At 45.6% G+C, this 25,179-nt stretch overlaps 1 protein-coding gene across 9 annotated transcripts in view; it reads left to right on the forward strand.

The window, feature by feature from the left end:
* The window catches only part of lmo3 (LIM domain only 3), a 70,266-nt gene extending 52,397 nt beyond the window's left edge, over positions 1-17,869 (forward strand). For 8 of the 9 annotated variants that reach the window (XM_038811119.1, XM_038811122.1, XM_038811117.1 and 5 more), the window contains exons 3-4: positions 3,967-4,092; positions 17,058-17,869. In XM_038811119.1, the coding sequence (XP_038667047.1) occupies positions 3,967-4,092; positions 17,058-17,163 (232 nt within the window). In that variant the 3' untranslated portion in view covers positions 17,164-17,869. The remainder of the gene's footprint in view (positions 1-3,966; positions 4,093-17,057) is intronic. The other variant, XM_038811123.1, reaches the window with a different exon arrangement.
* Positions 17,870-25,179: the final 7,310 nt, after the last annotated feature.

Consider the following 25,179-nt stretch of genomic DNA (forward strand, 5'->3'; position numbering starts at 1 on the left):
TGAGTGCCAATTAGACCTTAAGTTGACTATAATGCCTACATCTGATCACATTACTCGTTCTCAGCTCTTATTTTTCTGATTTGTTTTAATGTTGACCAAGAAACTTGAACTTGCGAGAAATGTGCTACCTGAAAGCTCTTTGCAAGCAGGTTTCATTCTTTCCCTGCTCTCGGGAAACCCCAATGTCATTTTCCTTCACCGAAGTCTGGACTAGTGGTCACTCCAGTTCTGAGTATACAGCAGACAAATAGAAGGTTGTCTGAATAGAAGGGCAGCACGGTAGCATGGTGGGTAGCATAAATGCTTCACAGCTCCAGGGTCCCAGGTTCGATTCCCGGCTGGGTCACTGTCTGTGTGGAGTCTGCACGTCCTCCCCGTGTGTGCGTGGGTTTCCTCCGGGTGCTCCGGTTTCCTCCCACAGTCCAAAGATGTGCGGGTTAGGTGGATTGGCCATGCTAAATTGCCCGTAGTGTCCTAATAGTAAGGTTAAGGGGGGGAGTTATTAGGTTACGGGTATAGGGTGGATACGTGGGTTTGAGTAGGGTGATCATTGCTCGGCACAACATCGAGGGCCGAAGTGCCTGTTCTGTGCTGTACTGTTCTAAGGTTAGTGCTGCACCCACATTGCAAAAACTAACTAGCCTTTATGTCTTTAAAACATTACAGCACAGCATCCGAGAATAACTTCCACTCATGCTGCTAGGTGGGTGCTTTATCTGAATCAAATGTTGAGAAATGGCATGGTCAGCCATTGTTTTCTGTCCTTTTATTATATTTTCCAAAAATTGTGGACTGTCCATATGTCGTTCCTTGGTACCCGAAACAAAAGGCAATTAGATGAATGAGGGCTGAGCAGGCTTGGAAAAGGAAAAGATGTAAGAAGTGGCTAACGGAGGCTGAGTGCAAAGATTGAACAGCAAGTGATGGAGTTTTGAGATTTGAGTCTCTTAAGCAGATGGTGAGCAGAATTGTGATGGCTTCGTCTGTGCTAAACTATAGATAGCTCCAGTTTATTGACCGTGTTTCACTAGTAATGTAACCAAACATTAATCTCTGCCTTGTGTTGGGGAGTTAATTTTTGAAGACCTACCGAATATCTCCGATGAGCAAACTGCACCCTTCAGCTTTTTGGGTAGACTTTCGTATTGGACGAGACACGGTAGCACAATGGTTAGCACTGTTGCTTCACTATGTTCTGTCTTCTAACTCCAGGGTCACTGTCTGTGTGGAGTCTGCACGTTCTCCCCATGTCTACATGGGTTTCCTCCGGGTGCTCCGGTTTCCTCCCACAATCCAAAGATGTGCAGGTTAGGTGGGTTGGCCGTGCGCGATTGCCCCTTAGTGTGCAGGGGTTGGGTTGGGAGACTGGGCCCTGGTGGGGTGCTCTTTCAGCGCCATGCTAAATTACCCTTAGTGTCCAAAAAAAGGTTTAGGTGGGGTTACTGGTTTACATGGATAGGCTGGAAGTGTGGGTTTAAGTAGTGTGCTCCGTCCAAGCGCCTGTGCAGATTCGATGGGCCGAATGGCCTCCTTCTGCACTGTAGAATCTGAGACAATGCAGCCTGCTTGATTGGCACCTCATCCACCACAGTAAACAGCAAGTCCCTCCACCGCTGACACATAGTATGTACCATCGACAAGATGCAGTGCAGCAACTCGCCAAAGCTCCTTCAACAGTACCCTCCAAACCTGCGACCTCTATCACCCTAGAAAGACAAGAGTAGTAATGACGGGAACACCACCTGGATGTTCCTCTCCTCTGCCATCCCAACTTCAAAATACATCGCCATTCCTTCACTATCGCTGGGTGAAAATTATGGAGCTCCCTTCCTAATTTTGGGTATACTTGCACCACATGGATTGCAGCAGTTCAAAGAAGGCAACTCACCACCTTCCCAAGGGCAATTAAGTGCAATTAGGGATGCCCATATCCCATGAATGCATGTAGAAAAAAAAAGTTACTAACGAGGAACATGTCTGCTTGGACTTCTTACTTTTGTAGTGAGTGAAGGAATGAGGAACATAACTATACATTAGCTTTAAATAGCAAAACAACAGGGACTAGGTGGCATGGTTGCGCAGTGGTTAGTTCTGCTGCCTCACAACACCAAGGACCTAGGTTTGATCCCGGCCCTGGGTCACTGTCCATGTGGAGTTTCCACATTCCTCCATGTCTGTGTGGGTCTCACCCCCACAACCCAAAAAGATGTGCAGGGTAGGTGAATTGGCCACGCTAAAGTGCCCCTTAATTGGAAAAAAACACAGCCTTCCCACCTTTAAGGCTCTGGATTAATTTCCTATCCTTGACCTCTTCTCTGTTAGGTGCCTTCAGTGTCTCTGCATCTACCTTGATGCCTGACATGTGCTGAAGTCCTTGTGCTTGTCACTTTCTGTCCTCCTTAGTGATTTCTGGAGACTGTCACTAGGAGGCAGCCTCTTATTTATGATGTAGAAGTGGTCTATTCTCTATAGTATAAAGAGTATACCTGTTTCATATGATTTTGGGGAGATGGAGGGGGGAGAGAGAACACTACAAGAATAGCCACATCTTCCATAACCTCCTGATTGCAATGTAGGAATAAATAACATGGGAGCAGCTGAGATGAAGTGGCTCAGTTGGAAAAGCATATGACGGATGTGAGATTATGATGGATAAGGAGATTTTTCTCATTTTTTTCTTTTGTACTTGTTTCTAATATTTTGTTACAAATGACATTGGTAATATTTGTTCATTTGCCTTGAGTTACATAATACATACCCAGTGCGGTATGTGGGTTTCTGGCAAAGCTGTGGTTATAATACTTCCTTTTTATAGGGTTGGATGTGGGGTTTTCTCCTTCGCTGTCTGGGTTAGAGGTGACTGATGTTTTTTGTTTCATTTGTCAGCAGTAACCACCCTCTCCTTGTTCCCCACACACAAATAATTGCATATTGGCAGATGAGTAATTTGACTTGGTATGGCCTACTTTATCGTTTTATATCCAAATAAGCTACTGTTTCCCAAGGCACCCTGTAGAGATGTTGGTCTTTTTAAATGTAAATATGAATAATAGCATTTACTGGTGCAATATTAAAATCAGAGTTGGAGAATGGGGTGTTGGAATCCATATGGAAGCACTAACTATCTCCAAACTGGTTTGCTATATGAGTTACCATTATCAAGGTCAGTGATTCATATACTTGCTTTGGAGATAGTTATTAAGAGATCATTGTCAGTGTGTCAATTTCTCCTAGTGTTGTTCCCCTCAATGACTGAGATAGCTTACTCTCTCTGACTAGAATCCAATGACAAAGAGCTTACACTCAAAGTAGAAATGGCCAATGACAGAGAACGTATACTCAAAGTAGAAAACGTGTTGAAATATTTCATGCGCAGTCATAAGCGTTTTTGAAGGGTAACATTCAGCCCATTGTCAATGCCGGTACATCGAGCTATCCAATTATTCCTGCTTTGTCCCAGCCCAAGAAATTTCCACTTGTGTTTGCCCAATCCCATTACTGCTTCCAGCACCCTTTCAAGCAATGGATGATCAATCCTATCTTGCTGCATTCATATATATGTTTTTAAATTCTCATTTATTGTCCCTTTGTTTGTTTTTTTTTGCCAATTAGCTGTGACCTTTGGTTACTGATCAACTCCCTTCATAAAATTGGGCACCTCTATTAAATCTCCCCTTCTGCAGTCTGTTTTAATCTCCAGTTTCTTTCCGTATAACCGCAGCGTTGCATCCCTGGTGTCACTTGAGCCGAGCACAAAGTGTGATTCGAGTAGCATAAGAAGTTGTGCTCCATTGGACGCGTGGACAAGGGTTGAGTAGAGGTTTTCTACCAGGGTTGGGAGGGGGGTGGTTGCAAATAGATACGATGCTGCCTTTGACAGAAGGAAGGAGGCATGTTCTCGCTGTGGATTTGCTCATGATGCTGATTTTTATTTTTGTGTTGGTTATTTCTTCTGCATTTTTGCAGGTTGTTCGGTGTGACGGGGAATTGTGCGGCGTGCAGCAAGCTGATCCCTGCCTTTGAGATGGTAATGAGAGCCAAGGACAATGTTTATCACCTGGACTGTTTTGCTTGTCAGCTCTGTAATCAAAGGTACAGTTTTTTTTTGATCAAAACTCCACGTTGTCGATGATGCACATGGAAACGCAATTAGTTAAAAGAATGTAACATCTGTTACTCACTGTAAATTCATATCATTTTTCTGAAACCCATCTGCTTTATATTAAATTTTTGACGATAGAAAATGTTGTCCATTAATCACCTCAAAGTCTGCCTTGACTATATAATGCCACCCCCCCCCCCCAAAAAAAAGGATTTGAGCATTCTTCAAGCAACTTAATATGCCAGAGTTAACAGCACAAAGTATTAATTGAAAAATTCATTCCGAATAACCAATAATGTTCATGGGGTTAAACAAATTAATAGTAAAGCATGTTTAAATAGTGATGGAGATACCAGTACTTGCCAAGAAGCCAGCTCCGCACATTAATAGGAAAATTCATTAACGTTTCCACAGCCTTTGGGGGCCTTCCTGCCAACTGAAAGCCCCTGAGGATAATAATTGTATTGAAGTCTATAAATATGTAAGATCTAATATAAAATGATACATTGAAGACTGTTTGTTCATTAGCTTGTGGCTGAGGTGCACGTATATTAAATTAATATTTTAGGAAATGAATGGAAACAGTATTGTATTTTGATCGTGAAATTGCTGTTTTCTTGGGGAATTGAAATCATTTGACTTTTTCTTAAGTGGCAGAAAGGTAGCAGGTAAGACACCGAGCTGCTTCTGTGTTGGTGTCATTATGTATTGTTTATCAATATTGAGAGAGAATGTTTCGATCCAATAAATTGGGAGTGCTCAATTTGGATAACTAGCTTTTGGCTGGTCTGATAGCGGGGAGAAATGGGTAAGATAGCTACCTCAACAGAGCTATTTTGCCCATTGTGTTTGACCGCACAGCATGGTGGGAGGATTCACTGCTCCGGGGTGTGGAGGACACTGGCTGCACCATCCATGCCACAAATCAACCCAGTCAATGATCTACCATTTGGCACTATGCAGTGCATAATGGGGCTCTGATTCAGTAAATGATTCTTGTTTTGTTGCACGGGATAATTGATGGGCACGTCTCTTTGAAGGCAAGCAGCCTGTATCTTTAATTCAAGCAGAAGGATCCAGGCTGTACAGGAGAAATAACTTTGCTAGCCTGTGCGGTGGAGTTTAGAAGGATGAGGGATAATCTTATTGAAACTTGCAGTGTATTGAGAGCCTAGATAGAGTGGAGAACACGAGAACACAGGTGATCCTTTAGAACTGAGATGAGGAGGAATTTCTTCAGCCAGAGAGTGGTGATTCTGTGGTTCTCTTTGTCGCGTGAGTGTCTTTAAGACCAAGATAGGTCGTCTATGTCCTGATGTTTCATTCTTTTAGGGAGGGAGGTATGCAAGGGTCCATCTGGTTTATTCCCTTTATTTCCCCTTTCTTTCTTGTTGCTGTTCTTATTTTGATCTATGGATGATTAATGGACAGGTCTCATTAAGGCAAGAAGTGTCTTTAATTCAAACAGAAGAATCCAGAAGTTACAGGAGAAATCAATTTGCTAGTCTGTGCTAGTTTGAACAGGGGAATCACTAAGGCTTGTCGGCACCAGTGAGAGATGGGTTGGGACTCAGTCACCAGCTGATTTGTTAGCTGGTGGCCAATGATTAGCCCAGAAAGCTGTACTCTGCCTGGTAATAGGTGTTGATTGGATTATATCTCAGTGAAATGCTTTTCAGAGTCCCAAGGAGGTTTAATTTTGATTCTAGCAGCCCAGGGGTAGGAACGTGTGAACTCTCCCCAAAAATGTGAATGCTATCTCTCTCTCACCATAAAGGCTGTATTCTTGAAACTAGAGGCCTGAATGCAAACCCATGAACTGAAAGCAAAGTTTGAAGAGAAGTAAGGTCCCTCTTCAGAAAAGCTGAGAGTAGTGCATTACTAAACTACAGAGAACCTGAATGATTCTACAGAGAAGACCATTCCAGGCTGCAAACGACTTTAACCTGCAAACTTGCAGTGAAGAAAAGTGTGTTAAAAACCATCTGAAACAAGGATTTATTTTCCTTTCTCTCTTTTTTCCATCTTTCCACCCCTCTGTTTGTCTGCCATGTGTGTAAGGGGGTGGGGGGGGAGAGAGAGAGTTAAAAGTGGGGAATTAGGAATTAGTTAATAATTAACCAGTTGTATTTGCTGCATAGTTCATTGTAGTTCTTGTGATAAATAAACCGTAGTTGTGTTTAAACTTATAAACCTGGTGACTGTAATTAGTGGGCAGCCAATGGCCAAAGAAGAGTATTTTTCTGAGAATAATTTGTTAATTCACCTGTATTGTGACTCTGGGACCAGTGGGCCTGGAATTGACCGTGCATTTGCCCGGAGTGTCATTAGATGGCATATTGCAGGCACTCATCAGGAGTTATTTTGCTAAACAATTGCAAGCTCGCTGCAGTCCTGTTTTGCCATTTACCCACCCACATGTGCTGAAGATTCAAGTTTTGAACATCCTATCGTATAAGTGCGTTGCTTTCTGAGGTGGGTGCGAGAAGCTTGGATTCAAGGGAAATTAAACACTACTCTTTGAACGAGGAAGAATGATCAACGACTGTGTCCTCTTTGTGCCCTCTATATATTGAACTAGATGGTGCAACTGTTGCACAACTCTGCTGATGGGCGAACGTAGGACTCTGACCAGACCATAAAGGGGGTTAGGAAACAGTTTGGGTGGTAGATACCATCTCAATTATTTTGTGCCAAACCTGAATTGTTATGAATGAATGGTGGAAAAAGCTTCAAGGATTACATGGCTGACTCCTAATTTCTACCACATACTGCAGAAATTAGATGCAATGAATAAAATGAAGGAACTCGAGGGCTGATTATTAAGGTGCCAAAGCAGTGCCCCACATGCCTGCATTGATTGCAGTGATCAAAAGCTCTTTTTCCAGAGAAAGTTAGCAAAGCTATAACTGTACTGCATTATGGGTAATGTGACCAGGGTGGTTGTCGTCTGTGTTTCATTGAGGAGAGTTGTAATATGGAAAACTGGGCCGTTGATGGTGGGTGATGGTGTTGCTTTGAGATCCGCAAGAGACCCTGTTATTCGCTGTTTGGACTGACTTTTGAACTACTCTGCAATAATGAATGATGGACTGCATGTGTTTCCCTGGTACATCAGCTGTCTCTTGTTTTAAAAACACTTGCATGTACTTCTACATTGAAATTTTTGCCTGATGAGGATATGGGGAGTATTAATGTGTACAGCTTGTAGAACTGACTGATTATTGCATTTCACTTGCTCAATCTACTTCACTGCCATTTTTCTTAGGTTCTTTGGTTTTGAAATCCACTTTTGGTTATCACCTAGCACTAAGAAATGAATTGGCATGTGTGAAATTTGTGTTTGTCTTCCCCTTTTGTTTCTGACACTGAAGAGTATCTTCTCCTGAGCGTAGAACAATGGAAATACAGCTTCTCTGGATATTTGAGAGAGAGATTCACAAAGCTATTTCTAAGGGTGATAAAACCGTCTATGATTGCTTGTCCAGACTGGTCAAGATATGTAGTACTACATTACTGAGATCAATAATTGCTCAGCGTGGTGCTTTGAAAATCTGGATCACTGCTCATTAACTAATGATGCTCAGGAACGCAATCCAAAACTTGCTTTCCACCTCCCTGGTATTTGCAGCTCTTGCTCAGCTGCAAGGCACGTGCCGCACCCAATGCTCTTCTGATCTTCTGGAGAAGAGGTGGTGGTGAAAGAGTTAAAGAACTGTTGCTGCAGACCTTCCAACATTGACAGCAGCTTGGAGGACAGGAGTGCTGGACTCATCCATCATTGAGGATGGGGATCTTTGTGGAGCCTTCTCCTCCAGTGAGTTATTTAATAGTCCACTACCATTCCTGGCTGGATGTGGTAAGATTACAGAGCTTAGATCTGATGTGTTTGTTATGTAATCGCTTAGCTCTGTCTATTACTTGCTGCTTATGCTGTTTGGCACACAAGTAGTCCTGTGTTGGAGCTTCACCAGGCTGACGCCTCATTTTTCGGTATGGCTGATGTTGCTCCTGACATGCTCTTCTGCGCTCTTCATTGAACCAGGGTTGATCCTCTGGCTTGGTGGTAATGATAGATTGGGGGATATGCCCAGCCATGAGATTGTAATTTGTGATTGAATACAATTCTGCTGTTGTTGCTGATGGCCCACAGCACCTTGTTTATGCCCATTCTTGAGTTGCTAGATCTGTTCGAAGTTTTTCCCATGTAGCACGGTGGTAGTGCTGCACAAAACATGCCAGTATGCGTCACCCAATGCCGGTGTCTATGTATTTACGTTGTGTACCTTGTGTTGCCCTATTACGTATTTTATTTTTGTTTTATTTTCATGTACTAAATGATCTGTTTGAGCTGCTTGCAGAATAGTACTTTTCTGTACTGAGTGACAATAAACAAATCCAAATGTGAAGGACTATGCGGTGGTCACTTCTACCGATACTATCATGGGCAGATACATCTGCAGCAGGCAGATTGGCGAGGATGAGGTCAAGTATGTTTTTCCTCTTGTTGGTTCTCTCGCCACCTGCTGCAGTCCCAGTCTAGCAGCTATGTCCTTCAGGACGTGGCCAGCTCTGTCCGTGGTGGTACTACCCAGCCACTTTGTATGGCTGACCAGCAGTCTCTCCCGATCCTGCCACCAGCCATTGGTGTGTGGGAAGGATTTTATAGATTGATTTTTAACCTGTTTTGACTGCGTTGTGAACGCACCTTCATAAGCTATCAAGTCCTGGGGTAGAACTTAAACCCAAAGCTTCTGGCTCAGAGACAGGGACACCACCACTGCACCACAAGACCTCTACAATAATGTACCTTTTTCAAATTGGTCTTTCAGAACCCCACAACCATGCGTCCACATAGAACATAGAACAGTACAGGCCCTTCAGCCCACGATGTTGTGCCGGACATTTATCCTAATCTAAGATCAACCTGACCTACACCCCTTCAATTTACTGCTGTCCATTTGCCTGTCCAAAAGTCGCTTAAATGTCCTTAATGATTCTGACTCCATTACCTCTGCTGGCAGTGCATTCCATGCACCCACCACTCTCTATGTAAAGAACCTACCTCTGACATCTCCCCGATACCTTCCCCCAATCACCTTAAAATGATGTCCCCTCGTGACAGCCATTTCCACCCTGGGGAAACGGCTCTGGCTATCCACTCTATCCATGCCTCTTATCACCTAGTACACCTCTATCAAGTCACCTCTCTTCCTTCTTCGATCCAGTGAGAAAAGCCCTAGCTCCCTCAACCTTTCTTCATAAGACATGCCTTCCAGTCCAGGCAGCATCCTGGTAAATCTCCTCTGTACCCTCTCCAGAGCATCCACATCCTTCCTATAATGAGGCGACCAGAACTGGACACAATATTCTAAGTGTGGTCTGATTAAGTTTTTATAAAGCTGCAGCAAAACCTCACGGCTCTTAAACTCAATCCCCCTGTTAATGAAAGCCAACATACTATACGCCTTTTCAACAACCCTATCAACCTGGGTGCGAACTTTGAGGGACCTATGTACATGGACCCTAAGATCCCTCTGTTCCTCCACACTTCCAAGAATCCTGCCTTTAGGGGCCTCACGGTAGCATGGTGGTTAGCATCAATGCTTCACAGCTCCAGGGTCCCAGGTTCGATTCCCGGCTGGGTCACTGTCTGTGTGGAGTCTGCACGTCCTCCTCGTGTGTGCGTGGGTTTCCTCCGGGTGCTCCGGTTTCCTCCCACAGTCCAAAGATGTGCGGGTTAGGTGGATTGGCCATGCTAAATTGCCCGTAGTGTAAGGTTAATGGGGAGATTGTTGGGTTACGGGTATACGGGTTACCTGGGTTTAAAGTAGGGTGATCATTGTTCGGCACAACATTGAGGGCCGAAGGGCCTGTTCTGTGCTGTACTGTTAAAAAGGGCAGCATGGTAGCATGGTGGTTAGCATCAATGCTTCACAGCTCCAGGGTCCCAGGTTCGATTCCCGGCTGGGTCACTGTCTGTGTGGAGTCTGCACGTCCTCCTCGTGTGTGCGTGGGTTTCCTCCGGGTGCTCCGGTTTCCTCCCACAGTCCAAAGATGTGCGGGTTAGGTTGATTGGCCATGGTAAATTGGCCGTAGTGTCCTAATAGTAAGGTTAAGGGGGGGAGGAGTTGTTGGGTTACGGGTATAGGGTGTAGGGTGGATATGTGGATTTGAGTAGGGTGATCATTGCTCGGCACAACATCGAGGGCCGAAGGGCCTGTTCTGTGCTGTACTGTTCTATGTAACTCTATGTAACCTGTATTCAGCATTCAAATTTGAGGTTCCAAAATGAATCACTTCACATTTATTTAGGTTGAACTCCATCTGCCACTTCTCAGCGCAGCCCTGCATCCTGTCAATGTCCTGTTGTAACCTGCAACACTATCTACAGCTCCACCAACCTTCGTGTCATCGGCAAACTTACTAACCCACCCTTCCAATTCCTCATCCAAGAAATTTTATAAAAACCACAAAGAGCAGAGATCCCAGAACAGATACCTGCGGGGCACCACTGGTCACCGACCTCCAAGCTGAATACTTTCCATCCACTACCACTCGCTGTCTTCTTTCGGCCAGCCAATTCTGTATCCAGACAGCCAAATTTCCCTGTATTCCATGTCCCCTAACTTTCTGAATGAGTCTACCATGGGGAACCTTATCAAATGCCTTACTGAAATCCATATACACCACATCCACTGCCCAACCTTCATGAATATTTCTCATCACATAGTACATAGTACATAGAACATACAGTGCAGAAGGAGGCCATTCGGTTCATCGAGTCTGCACCGACGCACTTAAGCCCTCACTTCCACCCTATCCCCGTAACCCAAGAACCCCTCCTAATCTTTATGGTCACTAAAGGGACTTTATCACGGCCAATCCACCTAACCTGCACGTCTTTGGATATCCTCAAAGAATTCAATGAGGCTTGTGAGGCATGACCTGCCCCTCACAAAGCCATGCTGACTATCTTTAATCAAACTATGTTTTTCTAAATAATCATAAATCCTATCTCTCGGAATCCTTTCCAATATGTTGCTCATCAGAGACATAAGACTGACTGGTCTGTAATTCCCAGGGGGGGGGGGGGGGGGGGGCACGTTGGCCAGGCCCCCGATTGGGGCCCACCGATCTGCGGGCGGGCTTGTTCCACGGGGGCACTTCTTTTTTACGTGCCACACCCCTGTAGGGCTCCGCCATGGCCGGCGTGGAGAAGAGAACCCTCCGCGCATGCGGCAAAATACGCGGCCAATCTGCGCATGCGCGAGATCATGCCAGCCCTTCGGCACATGCGTGAACTCGCATCGCCCCTTTGGCACCCGCTGGGGCGGCGCCAACCACTCTGCAGTCCATCTCATCCCCGAAAGTGCGTAGAATTCCGCACTTTAGGGGGCTGTTGACGCCGGAGTGTTTGGCGCCGAATCTCCCGCCGGCGTGGGGACTTAGTCCCTAGAAAGGAGAATGTCGGCCTGAGTTTCGGTACTTGAGACATTTTGTACCTGTTGTGATTAGGTGGACATTTTATTTTGTTATATTTTATACTGGTTTTAATGGCTGTTGAAAAATGTAGCAGAATTACAGCAAGTGAGTCAGGCTTGGCTAGTTTTCAGTCAGTCCTGTTCATGAAATTATGTTGCGCAAATTTTCTCAACCAGCCACTTTTGTCTGTGAAAGTGACTAGGTCGCATGGAAGTTCTGTTGTTTTGGCCAATAGAACATAGAACATAGAACAGTACAGCACAGAACAGGCCCTTCGGCCCTCAATGTTGTGCCGAGCAATGATCACCCTACTCAAACCCACGTATCCACCCTATACCTGTAACCCAACAACCCCCCTTCAATTTACCCTTCAAACCAACATCACTGAAACCGATTGATCACTCTATCACTCTACATAGATACATAGAAGATAGGAGCAGGAGGAGGCCTTTGGCCCTTCGAGCCTGCTCCGCCATTCGTCACGATCGTGGCTGATCATCCAACTCAATAGCCTAATCCTGCTTTCTCCCCATAGCCTTTGATCCCTTTTTTCCCCAAGTGTTATATCTAGCCGCCTCTTGAATATATTCAATGTTTTAGCATCAACTACTTCCTGTGGTAATGAATTCCACAGGCTCACCACACTGTGAAGAAATATCTCCTTATCTCTGTCCGAAATGGTTTACCCTGAACCCCTGGTTCTGGACACACCCATCATTGGTAACATCTTGCCTGCATCTACCCTAGTCCTGTTAGAATTTTAGAAGTCTCATTGAGATCCCACTTCATTCTTCTGAACTTCAGCGAGAACATTCCCAACCTAATCACTCTCTTCTCGTCTGACAATCCCTGGAATCAGTCTGGTAAACCTTTGCTGCACTCCCTCGAGAGCAAGAACATCCTTCCTCAGAGAAGGAGACCAAAACTGCTCACAATACTCCAGGTGTGGCCTCACCAAGGCCCTGTACAATTGCAGCAACACATCCCTGCTTCTATACTCTCAACCTCACGCAATGAAGGCCAACATACCATTAGCCTTCTTTACCGCCTGCTGCACCTGCATGCTTAGCTCCCGCTGCACACTCCCAATTTACAACCAGTTCAGGTCGGAATCTGCCTTCCTGTTTTCGCTTCCAAAGTGAATAACTTCACACAGTACTGTGAAAACATTATCTGCCACATTTTCCCAAATGGCAAACAAATATTTATGTAGTCGCCTGTTGTAATGGAGTCCTTTGGGACATCCTGAGGTCTTGCATTAGTAAGTAAATGTAGATTTTCTTTTTGTTAGAAACCCATTTTTTTGATACAAAGAGAGACTGAGTACTGGCAGGCAATGTAGAACCCTGCTATCTGGTGTGCACCATCAGTGAGTGAGTCTATTGTCTTTCAGCATTCATTCTGAAAATTTAGTCCTCTGGCCAGATTCTGTCTTGCTCAATGGTAATATTAGGCACGGAATTGAGGGCGTGTTCTTCTAACTTGTGGCTTCACTGAAGCTGCCCCTTGAGTTGCAATAAACACACCACCCAGTATGATGCTACATTGTACAGGCTGGTAAAATCCCTGGCTTGTGACAATTTGTCTCGGCCAGCGACTCGAGCCCTGTCTCACTCTTCTCCCAATGCGCCCTCACCCCCCCCCCCCCCCCCCAGCCCTGTTGTCTCTTCCTACTCCTTAGTGCTCTGGTTTACAACCATTCTTATGCAGATCATTTTAACCTTCTAATAGGGAATTTGAGTGTTTTTAATTCCAATTAGGGTCTGTTTTATACTTGGCCGAAGCAGTCAGTCTGCTACGTTTGTTTCAGGCTGAGAAATTGATATTGCAAGATTGTCAATGCTATTGAATTCCTGCCTTTGCAGAACACACAAGAATAGATGTATTCCCCAATCCATCCCAATTTTGAAAACGAGAGTAGTCTTCCATATGCCTCATAATAGAACATAGAACATAGAACAGTACAGCACAGAACAGGCCCTTCGGCCATCGATGTTGTGCCGAGCAATGATCACCCCACTCAAACCCACTTATCCACCCTATACCCATAACCCAACAACCCCCCCCCCCTTAAACTTAAGTTGCTGTTCACCAGATTGCACTTGTGTCCCTTGTACCATTCTCCTTCCTTCCAATTCAAACATTGGGTCTGCTATCTATAGCATTGACTTGCTCGTTCTCATTTCCCCCTTCCACATCCACCCTTCAACAACCACCATCCTCCTTTCATGGCTAATGCATTCCTCAACTTGATCACCATCCCCCACCTGAAGTTTGGCATTGTCTGCAAATTGAACCAGTATCCATTGAAATTTTATCTGGTCTCCTAACATTCCTGAACATAACTGCAAGGGCTTCCCTGGGTGTTACCACTATTAACCATGGCTTCACAAAATAATGAGAGCTTGGGAACGGTTCTATTCCTTTTTGTTTGTTTAATTCATGATGTGCAGGTGTCCCTTATGAAGCCAGACAATTGTCCTTGCAAAGATGGTGGTGAGCTATGACTTTAAATGTAGTGACTTGCTAGATCTTTTCTGTGGTAAATTCCCCAGCTGCTAAAATAGTGGGTGGGAATCTCTCACCCCGGGGCCTGGCCAGAGAATCGCTGAGACCGGCGTGAATCGCGCCATGCCGCCCCGATGCCGGTCCATCGATTCTCCGGATCCTCTACTGTGGCCTGGCCCGCAATTGGGGCCCACCGATCGGCAGCCCATGTACGCCATGTTGTGTCGGGGCTGACGCGGAGAAGGGAGCCACCGCGCATGCACAGTAATCGTGCCAGTCCCACTGCGCATGCACACATTGGTGCCAGGGCCACTGCGCATGCGCAGACCCCATGCCCCCCATCTGACTCCGGGATTGGGAGCTGGAACGGCGTGGGTCGCTCCACTAACGTGTTGGCCCCCTGTATGGGTCAGAATTTCTGCTCCTGAGGCCATGTTGACGGCGTCGAGAAACGCGACGGCGTTTACGACGGCGTCAACACTTAGCCTCAGGATCAGAGAATCCCGCCCAGGATTTGAAATGGTTCACGCCGCTGGATTAATAGCTCAGTGACACAACCACTGGAACCATTTTCCCCCACTTTCAGTGCTTGCCTTGACCAGAAGGGCCCTGTACAGTACAGGTTAATGCAGTAATGGGGCTCAATTGCAATGGCATCCATGATTGAATGACTGTCTCACTCTGGAAGCTTGCAAATACTAAATAGTTATAAATGTGAAAGCTGCCACTTGAGATGCAAGAAGACTTACAACACCAGGTTAAAGTCCAACAGGTTTGTTTCGAGTCAGTGAAGAGGTGGGTTCCAGAAACATCTCTACAGACAAAGTCAAAGATGCCATACGATACTTTGAATGTGAGTCTTTGCAGGTAATTAGTCTACAGGTCCAGGTAGAGCAACTGGAGAGAGGGATAATCACAGGTTGAAGAGGTGTGAATTGTCTCAAGCCAGGACAGTTAGCAGGATTTTGTAAACCCAGGCCAGATTGAGGGGGGGGGGGGGGGGGGGCGGGGGGGGGGGGGGGGGGGGGGGGGGGGGGGGGGGCGGGGGGGGGGGGGGGGGGGGGGGGGGGGGGGGGGGCGGGGGGGGGAGGGGGGGTGGGGGGGGGTGAATGTAATGCGACATGAATCCAAGGTCCCGGTTGAGGCCGTACTCATGTGTGCGGAACTTGGCTATAAGTTTCTGCTTGGCAATTCTGCCGAACCCACCTATTCATTCACCTGAGGAAGGAGCAGTGCTCCGAAAGCTAGTGATTCGAAACAAACCTGTTGGTGTTGTAAGACTTCTTACTGTGCTCACCCCAGTCCAATGCCGGCGTCTCCACATCACTGAGATGCAAGGAGGAGAGTTGAGAAGGCAAAAGAGGTTTTCTTGGATTAGGCAAAAGTTACAGTAAAATGCAGCGATGTTGCACAGGTCAGGAGCCCTTGATAATTGACCCCCTCCCCACCCTATCAAGAGGGCAAAACTGAATTACTACTTCTCTTTCTCCATCACCGCTCAACCCACATTCAAATCTGAACTTTCATATCTATTTATCAGTTGGATTCTACAATGCAATCACTATCAAAATATTCTAACATTTTAAAATCTAACAATATGAAGCAATATTTACAACTCCAAGCAATACAAAGCTGTTGGAAAATGTCACAGCTGAACCGTCTCTTAATCATAGTCACAGCCTCTGTTCAAAAATATTTTGGTTATCAAGTCGATGAATGGTTTGAGATATTTCACATATTGGACTAAGGTGAGACTGAACGCATAGATTTTCGAACAAGTCTTGTAAAAAATGCTGCATCAGTGATATTGCACAGATAATGTGTAGATTGAATAATGTGGAATGCTTTCTGAATTAAATTTACGTCAAGCGATTTTGAGATGGATTGAGCACATCAGAATCTAGATGATCATTTAATACAAATTGAGGCAAAACCAGGCAGCTATAAAATGTAAGGTTGACACCAAAAATAAAATCCAACTAATTCGGGTGAAATGTCTTTATTCGTGTGGTTACAAATTGGAGCAGAGCCACGAGTAGGTGAGGTGACGATCTGGTTTCATGTTTTAAATACATCTATGTTAAATACTTGAGGGAGATTATCCTGAGAGGATTAGGAGTTAGATGAACCAAGATGGCTGGAGACTTTTGTAGAGGATAAAAACCCCTACAGACATTCTGGGCCGAATGGCCTGTTTTTCTGGTGTACATTCGATGCAAGTTTAATTCTTCACTTCCACAAAATATATGACCTTAAAAATTGATGCCAGAAAGATTGAGTTGTTTGCAAACGTTAGTACAACATGATCCAGATTTTTATGAATAAGGTCGGAAGCTCTTTACCAAAAAAAACATAGTTTTTTTAATTTCTGCTCTTCAGTTCCAATTTGTGTAGTCAACATGGTGGAGCAAATGCAGAAACTCGATTGAGGAGGGACTAGGTTCACAATTTGTCTGGAATTAATATCAGCGAATGTTTCTAATTCAACACTGGAGGATCACAGAACATTGTGTTGCGTTCAATATTAAATCTAATCTGTTTAACATTATTACCAAAGGGAATTCTGGCAGTACATTGGAACATCATCAGTAAACAGCTTGCTAAATAACAAAAGTCTGCTATTCAGGGTCACCTGGGTTGCTATGTGTAATTATGCGTGGTTTTACTGGATTTGGTAGAGTAGGCATTAGAGCTTCTGAAGGTTAAATTGATACGGTCAAAAGTACTGCAATTTGCTTAAAAGCCTCCAGTTTTATATATTAGACATTTTTTTTTTTGTTCGAATCCACGCCCAACATGCTGCCAAAATGTCTTGGCTCAGTGAAGTAGTTCTCGAAGTATAATAGCAATGTATGGGCAGATTATATGCTAATAGCTTTTATTTCTATTTAAAGACACTCTCTCTTTTGAGCTCTCCTGCATATTCACCGCACTTATTTTATATTCCCTGTTATCTCTTCAGGTTTTGTGTTGGTGATAAATTTTTCCTCAAGAACAATATGATTCTGTGCCAGACAGACTATGAGGAAGGTTTGATGAAAGAAGGCTACACATCCCAGGTTCGCTGATTCCATGGCCACGTGTGTCAACTTAGTTTTAAGCACTAACTTCTGTACTGTTTACTTAACATGTAAATATGAATTGAAACAGGAACTAATAGAATAGACATACAACAGTATCCAGAGCTGGTGGCCATGTTTGGAGTATGGTGGGAGGAAAACGGTATATAGTTATTTTGTTCCTGTTCTAAATTGAATGTCTCTTAGAGCCTACTGTATATATTGAGCTTTGTCATGAGGGAATCACACTTTTTTTGTTTGCTGCTTACAGTTTATAATTTTGTTTGTGTCATTTGGCATGAGATGTTTATTTTGGATGACTCTTGTATATACTATATTGTAATATTTGAAGCACAAATGTAATACAGTTTTATTGTGTTAACATTTGTGTTCATTCCTTTGTTTCTTGGTACCGTTGCATTTAGTACAATCAGTGTTCAGATTTATTGTATAACTATGCTTTCTGTATTAACTATTTTAACTAAGCTGTAACTTTCTATTAAAATAATCAAACCGCAATTCTATGCACTTTAATTTGTCTGCCAATACAATGTGTTTAAAAATTTTGGAGGTCTAAGCGTAGCCAAATATATAATCTCCTCGCATTTAGAGGTTGGCATTAGAAATTACCGTTAACTTTGCCAGCAACTCTGATGCAAATGTTTTGTCTACCAGATCAGAAATCCGTTTGTTCAATAAACCATTTTACACCATGGTTTTGTGGAACATGAACTTTTTTTTTCTCACTCTCTTCTTCCGAACTGGAATTGATACATTTTCCTGTTCGCACACGTTTGACAGTGTCATCCAGATTGCACAAAATCTAGATCCAAGCAGCATACACTTCTGATAAGTTACTGTATTGAGAAATAGTTTAACCTCCAAAGGATTTGAAGAATGGAAGCTTGTTTTTCTTTGTGTGTTTTTGTGACTCTTTTGATGTACCTCGGTAATGACTAGCAGCTGAATGACTGACTGTTATCTGCAATTTGGCAGCCCTTAACAGGCAGTTTAATGGCTCTGAAGCATTAGTCAACTTTACTCTGCTCTCTTGATAACTACGATCTTTAAAATAACTGCAAATATGTGCTTTTAAAAAGGTACATGACACACAAAATAAATTAACCTACAAAAGCAGCTCAAGGTTGATGTAGATTAATCTGTTTCTGTTAAAAAGAAATATAGTCAAACCCACTTTTGAAAGGAACCAAATGCTTCTAACATCTGAACTCCAATTTGTGTTCACAAAAACATGCATGGGGTGGTGTTTAAAAAGTTGGGTATTGGTTGCACATTTAAAATAATTGGATTTGGGTTGTTTCATTTGACTCCATCCACATTTCGTAATAGGAAAGGGACCACCTACCAACATCTGACATTCTGAATACCATTGGCATTCAAATTAGTTCCAGATTACTTTAAGGACCCTGGATGTTCTACAAGTATATCAACAATATGTGCTGATTTACATGGTAGAAAATATATCTCTTAGCACTTGCTGCCTTGTAAGTACATCAAACATAAAATGTTCCCAGTATGCTCTGCAGCATAGCAGCTATGTTGCATTGTCTGTAAAGATCGGTTTAGCAAAATGAAAACATTGTTAATGGGATAGTCTAACTTGCGGCCAGAGTAGGGAGAGGAGCTAAATGTGTCAGTTAAACTGTGGAAACATTCCTTTTACTCTGGGCTTGAAGTGCCGAGTGGAAAAGTTCCCTATCCTGACGAGAAGTTTATACTCGCCCATCACCTTGCAAATTTCTTTTGAAATGTGGTCAGCTGTAGGGGGAAATGTATTGCGCTGCTGGATTTGAAGTCCTGGCCAGCAGGTATCTCCCATGTGTTACTGAACCATTCACAGCAGGAAGATCCTAAAATTAGTCCTTTGTCTATACCTTAATCTGGTCAAATGATGGGGAATAATTGCTCTGGCAGCTAGATAAGGGAATGGGGAACAACACTTCAGAAATAGCAGGCCCTCAAGCCTGCTCCACCAACTCGATAGAACCATGACTTAAACTTTCATCTACCTACCTCAAACCCACCTTCCCAAAACACTTGATTCCTTTTGTCTAAAATATTGTCTTCAATATACTCACTGTGCTCTGGGATAAAGTTCCAAAGATTCACAACCCTTTTACGGAGGTTTCTCCTCTACTCAGTCCTCAGCCCTTATTCTGAAACTCCCCAGGGGAAACATTAACCCAACAATTACTCACTCAAGCCCCTTAAAGTTTCAATGTCGTCACCTCTCACTCATCTAAATTCAGGTTAATATAGATCTCTAGTCTACTCCCATTCTTTCTCATGGGCTAAGTATTTCCATCCTGGGGAGAAACTAGAACTAAGGATATTATGCCAGGTGTGGTCTTGCCAAGATGTAATTACATGAAGACTTCTTAATCTTGGCCATTATTAAGGAGCAACTTGAATATAGCATTTGTTTTCCTAAATGTTTGCACCTACATGTTAGCTTCCTGTGATTTGTGTGCAAGGACAAAATGAATGCCCATGACAGTTTTTAAAATTTCCACCGAAGTGGATAACTTCGCACTTCTTGCTATATTCCATCTGTCATGTTCTTGCTCGCTTACTTCATCTGTCTGTATTTATGTCCCCCTTACAACTTACTTGCCCAACTAGTTTTGTATCATCGGCAAACTTTAATACATTATACTTGCTTCCCCTCTAAAGTCATTGCTATAGGTTATTAATAGCTGAAGCCCAAGCAACTTGCCGTATAGAGACTTACAAAATTTTAATAGGACTCGACAGGGTAGATGCAGGGAGGACGTTCCTGATGGTGGCTGTGTCCAGAACATGGGGTCACAGGCTGAGGATTCGGGGTCAACCATTTCAGACAGAGATGAGGAGACATTTCTTCACCCAAAGAGCGGTGAGCCTGTGGAATCCATTACCACAGGAAGTAGTTAATGCTAAAATATTGAATATATTCAAGAGGCAGCTAGATATAGCACTGGGGACTTCCACTTGTGACCATGGAGGGATTAGTCACATAAAGGGCTGTTCCTGTTCAAAGTCACAGAAAAGGGCTCTTTATACCCAGATCCGGGTGGAATTTTGATGAAAAGGCGTAGGTGAATGTTAGAGGAGTAGTTTACCCCTGGAATGGTCTGTCTTCTGATCACCGGACCCAGCAGAAAACAGTGAGAGGTTTGGCTGGAAAGTTGAAACAGTCCTATGCTTCACAGACAGTCTCTTCCAGCATGCAGGCGTGGAAGTGGCAAGCTATAAGTCCCCAGATACAGGAACTGATGACTTTTATCAAGGAGGAATTCCATAAACAGAGGATAGAAATGCATGACGATCATGCAAAGGCCATTGCAGAAGCTGTGGCACCCCTGAAGAGTACTTTGGAGTGGATGGAGAGGTGTTTGGAGGTGCAGGGGTCACAGATTCGGGAGATTGAAGGAGTGATCTCTGACCACAGCGATCGTGTGGTGGCTCTGGAGGTGGAGGTGGGGCTCCTAGGAGACCTCTGTAAAATGCTGAGGGCAAAGGTGGAAGAGCAGGAGAATGCCGCAAGAAGGCAGAACATGTGAATAGTAGGCCTGCCTGAAGGAGTAGAAGATGGGAGTGCCACAAGGTATGTCTTGAGGATGCTGGCGGGACTGGTGGCAGAAGGGGTGCTAGATAAGGCACCTGAAGTGGACCGAGCACTTAGGTCTCTGAGGCAGAAGCCTAGAGCAGGGGAGCCGCCGCGGGCGGTGATCGTGAGACTCCATAAATTTGTGGAGAAAGAGAAAATTCTATGGTGGGCCAGGGAGAAGCGTAGCTGCGAATGGGAGGGAAATAACGTCTGGATTTATCAGGACATCGGAGCCAAGTTGGCAAAATGGCGGGCAGGTTTCAACAAGGGCAAGGCGGTGCTGTACTGGCGGCAGATCAGGTTTGGGATGCTCTCCCCAGCAAAATTATGGGTGACGTTTGGAGGTTGGGAGTATTATTTTGAGACCCCAGAAGCGACCAAAGACTTAATTCAGGAGCATAAACTGGGGGAGAACTGAGCGGACAATGCTTGGGAACTGGGGTGCTGGCACTATGTAATGGTCGTGAGCACGTTTGTAGTGGGGGTAGGGATTGGGGGATTTCCACCTTTTTTGTGGGGGGGCAGTTTCTGTTCAATGTTAAGATTGTAGGGAGTTGTAGGAGTGAAAATGTCATGTGGGGATGGATGTTCCCATTCCCCCCTGCTGTTTTATGGGACTGTTTGTGTTTAACATCTGTTTGTTTGCTTTTGGAGAAGGCTACCTGTAGTTCAGGAGAAGTCCTTGTTTGGGTTGGGGAGGGTAAGGCCAGCAGGAGGCCTTCTTCTTTGAGCTGAGGAGTGGGGGTGGGGGGGGTGGGGAGAGGGAGGGGTGTTCATTAGGATGTGCCTTTGGGCAGGGGCAGCCACGCTAGCAGGTTATGCTGGTGAACGGAAGTGAGGTGGTGGGGGAGAAGACCGAGGGGTGGCCGGGGGGGGAAAGGGGAAGTGGGTGGGGGCACAGAAGGGGAAGGGGAAAAGCGGGGGGGGGGGGGTTTCTGCGACATGGCAGGGGGTGAGAGATGGCATGGTCAAGGGCGAAGAAAGGGGCCATCTGGGATTGGCTAGGTACAGAGCGGAATTAAAGGGGCAGGAGTTATGTGGGGAAGATGACGGACGGTAGAGGGGATTGGAGGCGCAACCCTCCGGTAAGGTTGGTAACGTGGAACGTCCGGGGACTGAATGGGCCGGTTAAAAGGTCGCGGGTGTTTGCGCACCTCAGGAGCTTGAAAGTGGGGGTTGTCTTTTCGAGAGGTGTGGCATTTTAATGAGCAAAAAAATGGGATTCGTGAGTGCGAAGGAGGTGTGGGATCCAGGTGGGAGATTTGTGAGTGGGGTATTGGAAGGGACACCGGTAGTGTTGGTAAATGTGTATGCCCTAAATTGGGATGATGTGGGTTTTATGAGGGGATTGCTAGCAGCGGATTTGGCCACGTACCAGTTGATCATAGGAGGAGATTTTAACTGTGCCCTGGAGCCGAGGGTGGATAGATTGATCCCCAGGTCGATGGGTAGGGTACGAATGGCAAGGGAGCTGGCGGGGTGTATGGAGAGGATGGGTATGGTGGATCCATGGCGCTTTCAGAACTCAGGGGGAAGGGAATATTCCTTCTTTTCACACGTTTATAAGGTGTATTCGAGGATTGATTACTTTGTAGTGAGTCTGGAGATTTGGGTTGGGGTGGAGGGAGCAGAGTATCTGGGGATAGTTATCTTGGACCATGTACCCCACTGGCTGGATATTCGGTTCTGTACGGTACGAGAGCAGAGGCCAGAGTGTAGGTTTGACTCGGGATTGTTGACGGATGGAGATATTTTGCGATAAGGTGCAGTTGGCGATTAGGGATTATGTGGAGTCCAATCAGAATGGGAAGGTGTCGGCGGGCATTTTTTGGGAAGCACAGAAGACAGTGCTCCAGGGAGAAATTATCTCATTTACGGGTCGTGCGAATAAGGAAAGGAGGGCGGAACATGGCCATCTAGTGAGCGAGATAGTGGAGGTGGACAGGGAATATTCGAGGGTGCCCACCGTGGAGGGATTGGCGAGGAAGAAAAAGTTGCAGGGGCAATTTAACAGGCTGACAATGGGGAGGGCGGTAGGGCAACTGCGTAGGGCAAGAGGGGTGCAATACGAGTATGGGGAGCAGGCGAGCCACATGCTGTGCATCAGCTGCGGAGGCAGGCTGTGTCCAGGGAAGTATTGAAGATCCGGACTGGGGCTGGGGATGTGATGTCAGAGCCAGGGAAGATAAATGAGGCATTTAGAGAGTATTACCAGGGACTTTTTGAGGCAGATCCAGGAGGAGAGGAGGGGAACATGGGGTGGTTTCTGGACGAGCTGGAATTTCCCCAGGTGGAGGAAGCAAAGAGGCAGGTGTTGGAGGAGCCCCTGGGGTTGAGGGAGGTGCTGGATCGTATCAGGGGTATGAAGTCGGGGAAGGCCCCTGGGCCGGATGGGTATCCGGCAGAATTGTATAAGGAATTTGCGGCGGACCTGGCACCACATCTGTTGGGGGCGTTTAATAAAGCACTGGAGAAGGGGGAGTTGCAGTAGACGATGAAGCAGGCAGTAATCACACTATTCCCAAAAAAAGGGAAGGATCCGGTGGAATGTGGGTTATGTAGACCCATATCCCTATTGAACACGGATGTGAAAGTGTTGGCGGGGAGGATGGAGGATTGCGTCCCGGGGGTGAATGCAGAAGATCAAACAGGCTTTGTGAAGGGCAGGCAGCTCTCGAGTAATATAAGATGGCTGTTGACAGTGATGATGAATCCGTCAAGAGCTCTGATACTGGAGCAGGTGGTCCATGGACGCGGAGAAAGCATTTGATCGGGTGGAGTGGCGGTACTTGTTCGAAGTTTTGGGAAGGTTTGAGTTCGGGCCGAGATAACTGGGGCTGGTTTAGCACAGAGCTAAATCGCTGGCTTTGAAAGCAGACCAAGGCAGGCCAGCAGCACGGTTCAATTCCCGTACCAGCCTCCCCGAACAGGCGCCGGAATGTAACGACTAGGGGTTTTCACAGTAACTTCATTTGAAGCCTATTTGTGACAATAAGCGATTTTCATTTAATTTCATTTGTGGCATGGCTGCGGTTGCTGTATGTGATGCCAAGAGCGAGAGTGAAGACGAATGATATGAGCTCACGAAGCTTTGATTTACAGGGGTGCCCGCTGTCGCCGCTGCTGTTTGCGCTGGCCATAGAGCAATTGGCGATGGCTCTCAGGAGGTCAGCAGAGTGGTAGGGGATAATGAGGGGACAGAGGGAGCATTGGATGTCGCTCTATGCCGATGACCTTTTGCTGTATGCTTTGGATCCGTTGGAGAGTATGGAAAGGATTATGGGCCTGTTGGGGAGGTTTGGAGGGTTCTCAGGATACAAGCTGAATGTAGGGAAAAGCGCGGTATTCCCAGTGAATGAGCTGGCACAGCGGGCTAATTTAGGGGGGATACCATTTATGGTAGTGTGGGATAGGTTTAGGTACTTGGGGATTCAGTTGGCAAAGGAATGTATGTGTCTCCATAAATGGAACTTAACGAAGCTGATGGAGGAGGCCAGGGTGGATCTTAAGAGGTGGGATACACTGCACTTAACGTTGGCGGGGAGGGTCCAAGTGGTGAAAATGAATATTCTGCCGAGGTTCTTGTTTATCTTTCAGGCTCTCCCGATCTTTATACCAAAGGCCTTTTTTCGGAAAGTGGACACAATAATTTCTGACTTTGTATGGGCGGGCAAGGTGCCGAGGGTGGGGAGGGCCCTGCTAGAGAGGCAGAGGCAGCAGGGGGGGTTCGTGTTGCCAAACTTGCTTCATTATTATTGGGCGGCGAATGTGGACAAGGTGCGGTGGTGGTGGGAAGGAGAAGGGGTAGAGTGGGTTAGGATGGAGGAGGAATCTTATAAGGGGTCTAATTTGAGATCTATGGTGATGGCAGCATTGCCAATGCCTCCGAGTAGGTATTCAGGGAGCCCAGTGGTGCCGTCCACGATGAAGATATGGAATCAGCTGAGGAGGCATTTTAGGGTGGAAGGGATGTCGGTGCCAACGCCGCTGTGCATGAATCAAGGGTTTGAGCCGGGGGGGGGGGGGGGGGGGGGGGGGGGTTGGATAGTGTATACAGGAGGTGGAGGGAAATGAGGCTGGTCAAGGTGAGGGATTTGGAGGAAGGGTTCGCCAGTCTGGAGGAGCTAAGGGAGAGGGTAGAGCTGCCGAGGGGTAGTGAGTTCAGGTATCTACAGGTTAGGGACTTTGCACGAAAGGTCTGGAAGGGCTTCCCTAGATTGCCGGGTTACACCCTGCTTGAGCGACTGCTACTTCCGGATGTGGAAGGGGAGGGAAGAATTGGGGATATATATAAGTGGCTGGGGCAGCAGGGAGGCGAGCAGGTAGTGAAGATCAAGGAGAAATGGGTAGCGGAGTTGGGAGTGGAGATCAATTAGGGAATATGGAGTGAGGTACTGCATAGGGTAAACGAGAGC

Source organism: Scyliorhinus canicula, chromosome 11, assembly GCF_902713615.1.
Source record: "Scyliorhinus canicula chromosome 11, sScyCan1.1, whole genome shotgun sequence".
NCBI lineage: Eukaryota > Metazoa > Chordata > Chondrichthyes > Carcharhiniformes > Scyliorhinidae > Scyliorhinus > Scyliorhinus canicula.